At 44.9% G+C, this 4,869-nt stretch overlaps 1 protein-coding gene across 1 annotated transcript in view; it reads right to left on the bottom strand.

Annotated features, from left to right (window-relative positions):
• The window catches only part of epha3 (eph receptor A3), a gene marked incomplete at both ends in the record, with an annotated part of 32,911 nt that extends 30,778 nt beyond the window's left edge, over positions 1 to 2,133 (bottom strand). Inside the window, 1 exon segment of the mRNA XM_084311350.1 lies at positions 1,677 to 2,133. Coding sequence (XP_084167476.1) covers positions 1,677 to 2,133 — 457 coding nt within the window.
• Between the last annotated feature and the right edge of the window lie 2,736 nt (positions 2,134 to 4,869).

Genomic DNA, 4,869 nt, shown 5'->3' with positions numbered 1-4,869 from the left:
TCTAGATTGATTCGTCTCTTGGAATTTCACAGCTGCGGCTTCCCTCCCCGTCTCCTCCATGGGAGCGAGCTCGCTGAGCGATATTTGTCCAGGAGATCGATGGGAAGAAGACGGGAACCCGTCCCATGTGGGAAAAGTGTCAGTTAAACCAATGGGTTGTTCCGGACAGGGTTTCTGCGAGGAGGGAGGACACCCGATCCTGGGTCATTAAACAGGAGAATAGCATCTGGGATTTGCCTTGTAAATGTCTGAGGACTGATGCTCGGAGTGCATGTGTGTGGAACTGATTGAACCGTATATGTGTGTGTACTATGCATATCAAGGGGGAGAGGGGGGGGGGGGGGGGCTTGTTCGGAGAAAGTTAGCGAGAGAAAAGACAAAAAGAGATAGAGATAATAATAATAATAATTAATTGAATTTGTAAAGCGCTTCTCAAGAACCCGAAATCGCTGCAACTGAGTATATATTCAACTACCGTGTTGTCCCTATACTAGGTGGCTATTACAGACGTATGATACATTGTATGAATCCTGAAGCCCATTGTTGAGCTTTCACAAAATGTTTTCAAACCAAATGATCTAATAAAGATGGTGGATTGGAACATTGTGTATGTCCATTGTAAAAGACAGAAGAGGTTGCGATATTTCGGGTTGATTTATCACATTCAGAGTCCAGGTGATGTGGATGGACTCTCACACTGGTTCATATGAAGTGTGTGAGTTTCATGTGAGCAGTGCACACTCATATGGTGCACTCACACTTACATGCACACACAATGCAATTCACTCCCTAGGGGCCTAGACACATCGCACAAGAAAACATTCAAATACAATTTAAAATGTTATTATAACAGCATGTTTGAAAATATGTAGAGTTTTTTTTTTTTTTAGGTTTTTTTGTAAAGGTGAGTTACAATTATGTGGTGACATACACTGTATTGGGACCTGTGCATTGCAACAACATCATTATGTTGTCAACATAACATTTGTATTAGTTGTTAAATTAGGCGTGTATGAACATAATGTGTGGGCATCTAGTTGTGCAAGTATTATTTAGCTACTTCATATAGTTTGATTATTGTATATTGGATTATTGTCTATTGGAGCTTGTCTTGTGTGTGTTTTATTTTTAATTTGTATTTATCCTTTATTTATCCAGGAATGTCCCATTGAGATACAAGATCTCTCTCTGTGTACTAGTCCTTTTTCATTTTCACTTTTAATGTTATGATGATAAGTATGTAACACAATGTATGTTTTTTGTGGACCCCAGGAATAATAGCTATTGGAATGCTGTAGTTAATTGGGCATCCGAATAAACTAAACGTACCATCTGGCCTACTTGGTAAATATTTTGGTCTGTGCCAAATGGCAAAGTTGCCCACTGCTTTAGTCTCAGTGTGTAACGTGATGCCTGTGTTTCTGTTTCAGTCTGCCTGCCCGCCCGCCCGCCCGACTGCCTGCCCATCCACCCGACTGCCTGCCCACCTGCCTGCCTGCCTTGCCTGCCCACCTGCCTGCCTTGCCCGCCTGCCTGCCTGCCCACCTGCCTGCCCACCCGACTGCCTGCCCATCTGCCTGCCTTGCCTGCCCACTTGCCTGCCTGCCCATCTGCCTGCCTGCCCATCCGCCTGCCTGCCTGCCCGCCTGCCCCGCGTCTCCGTTCTGTCATCTCACCGGCCTGGTTGGTGGTGATGGTGACGGCGGCGTACTGCCTGAACTTGGGCGCCAGCAGGGACACGCCATTCTGCGCCTCGATCTCGAAGGTGTAGTTGGTGTGCGCCAGCAGGTCGGCCACAGTCACTGTGGTGTTCTGGAGGCCCGCAGCCCGCGGCAGGAAGCGCACGTTGCTCCGGCACGGCTCGCAGCGCGTTCCGGCGTTCCCGGCGTCCCCACTGCCCCCGCCGCGGCAGCGTTTGCACAGGACGTTGAAGGTGACGTCCCGTCTCCCGCCCGTGTCCTCCGGCCAGCTCCAGTCCAGGATAACGGAGGTTTCGTTGATGGCCGAGATCACGTTCCGTGGGGACGACGGAGGGCCTGTGTGTATAGGAGAGATGAGGGCGGAGGAGGAGAAGAGGAGGGGTGGAGGGGATGATGGAGAGGAAGAAAAATAGGCGTTGAATGGATAATACATCACAACTAGGATGTGAATCATCAGCCACGTTACATAAAATACGCAGCAGGAAATTACATCATACCAAATACATATCAAGCTCCTAATTTTCCCATCTCGAAAGAAAATTTACACCTTCCATGCACATTTACAAAAATCGTTCATTTATCTTTTAATTATTTAATTTATGTTGTATTTAGTGTATTTGTCTGAGGAGATGATATTACATGGAGTCATTATTTCCTCCAGTACCGGGACAGTTTTTATATGTCTGGAAAGTAGAATAAAGTTCATGCCACCCATCAATTCTGAGAATAAATGTGTCTCCTTGCAATAAATGTAACAAAATGTTGCCTTGTTATCTAAGTAAGGCCTTCATGGGCGGGACAATCCAAATTCTCCTGGAAATACCAGCCCAAATAATTGGAGTAGACAGGACACACGCTTGAGAAGTAACAGAACACTTATGCAAACTGTGTTACGTAATCAGGATACAAACGTGTTATTGTGTAGTCAAATTGTAACATGTATTTCCAATACAGTTAAACATTTACATTTACATTTACTTTACGTGCTGATGGGACTACATGGCTACTACAGGGAGGTATTTGAATTGTGAGGGGAAACCATTATTGACAATAATACACTGCTTGTGATTTTGCCATACAGTATGTATCAATAGTTAAGGTTACCATGGTATTATTGGTAACATTACGTGTCAATAGCCTACTGTTACAGCGCACAGTAGACCTACATGACCATGCTTTTCCATAGCTTGTAAATCACCTATTAGCAGCCTGGTGTTGGTTTGGTTGAGGAACGGGTGTTTTTGTAATGTGATTTTGTAATGTGATTTTGTAACGTGACTTTTTGGCTCCTGAGTTGGCCAAGACTGAGTACCACTGGCATAGAGTATACATCCATTATGCTTAGCCTATAGGGAGGTGTAGTGGTTACGGCATTGTTGTTTCCGGCCGGTCCACCTCGCTTGAAATTGCAATGTATTTCCAATGGACACATTTCTAAATTGTCTTGTTTAAAACAAATAAAGTATGAACATTGGCATGGTGTACCTTTCTGTGTGTATTCATCCACAATCTATAGCTCAACATGAAACAATTCACAATTAATCGTAAAATAATGATGTAAAATTTTTTTTTAAACAGAAATGCTTAAAGGGGAACTATCTTATAAATGGCCTTTTCCAGTGTTTAGCATTGTTTTCTAGTAATGTGGGGCTGTACCAACACTGTCTAGGTCTCAAATTCTCATTTTGGCGCATTACTCCAGTTCAGATGAGACAAGATCCTCCCCCACTGAACCGAGCCATTCTGAATTGACTCGCTCTCTGGAATGTTGAGGCGCTGATCTGCCACCGCCCGCCCACAATCAACTGTGATACATTACGTTTATATGAGGAGCGAGTGGAAATAATGCGGAAGCGGTTATTTAGCAGAGATCTTCAGCTGTTCACACACACACCGTGAATTAAACAGATAACTAGATAAAACAGGTGGGAGGTAATGGGACTGGGGGAGAGCTCTCTCTCTCTCTCTCTCTCTCTCTCTCTCTCTCTCTCTCTCTCTCTCTCACGGTTAGGCATGGTGGTGATGGTGGAGGTAGAACCCAATATAGCAGGACGAGAGCGAATAGAGATGAGGCAGGAGTCGATGGTCACAATTAACAAGCTTTACTTGAAGGCAGCAGCCAAAAGTACACTTCAAGGCCACAAACATAAAAGGCACAGCATAAACAAACTGAGAACTCGAAAGAAAACAAGAGCATAAAAAACGGGAACACTAACAAACACTTACTTAGACTGAAAAAAACAACAGGACTCTATTCCATGAACGGGGAATCAGGACAAGGACGGCGTTGAACAGAGACACAACAGGATACCGGGGTAACAGAGACAATGACGCCACAAGGAACTCAGACACAAGCAGGTATAAATACTACCTGATTGAAATTACTAACAGCTGGCAAGCCCAGGACAAATAATACAAGAAGGCAAAAATATGAAACACACTAGGAATAACTCAACCTAGACACAAAAGGCATAATCACACACAACAACCAGACAGGAGGACGACATCAAAACAAAGGAAGGGAGAGCCAAAAACAACATGCATAATGACATGACATTAATCATATTTAGCCACAAAGATATAATAGAGTGCACTATCTGAAGATTGCCCGCCAGAGGGCAGCAGAAGGCCACTGTTCATATTGTTCCAACTGTCCCAGCCAGCAGATGGGATCAGATGGGATCATGACACTCTCTCTCTCTCTCTCTCTCTCTCTCTCTCTCTCTCTCCTCTCTCTCTCTCTCTCTCTCTCTCTCTCTCTCTCTCTCTCTCTTTCTCTCTCTCCTCTCTCTATCTCTCTCTCTCTCTCTCTTCTCTCTCCTCTCTCTCTCGCTCTCTCTCTCTCTCTCTCTCTCTCTCTCTCCGTATCAGCACTCGCTGTAATCGCCGTCAACCTGTTGCAAAATATCATAGCACGTGTGCGCGCCCGTATCTGTGCAATAATATTCACAGGGGTAATATTGTCATTTGAAACAAGTTACCAATGCATTGTCCCGTGGGATTATGCCCCCCCCCCCGTGGCAAAAATTAATTAGTCCCTTTCTATCTCTCCTCTCCTCTCTCCCCAAAGGTATGTGCCAGTGCAGGTGGGTGACTGTCACTCAAAGCGCATTGCGAGTAAGGGCGGAGCCCAGCCAAAAACAGCTGGGATTTTGTAAGAGGTGAAAGT

Source organism: Notolepis coatsorum (genome assembly GCF_963971535.1).
Source record: "Notolepis coatsorum genome assembly, chromosome: 3".
Taxonomy (NCBI): domain Eukaryota; kingdom Metazoa; phylum Chordata; class Actinopteri; order Aulopiformes; family Paralepididae; genus Notolepis; species Notolepis coatsorum.
This window is presented reverse-complemented; position numbering and strand designations above follow the sequence as displayed.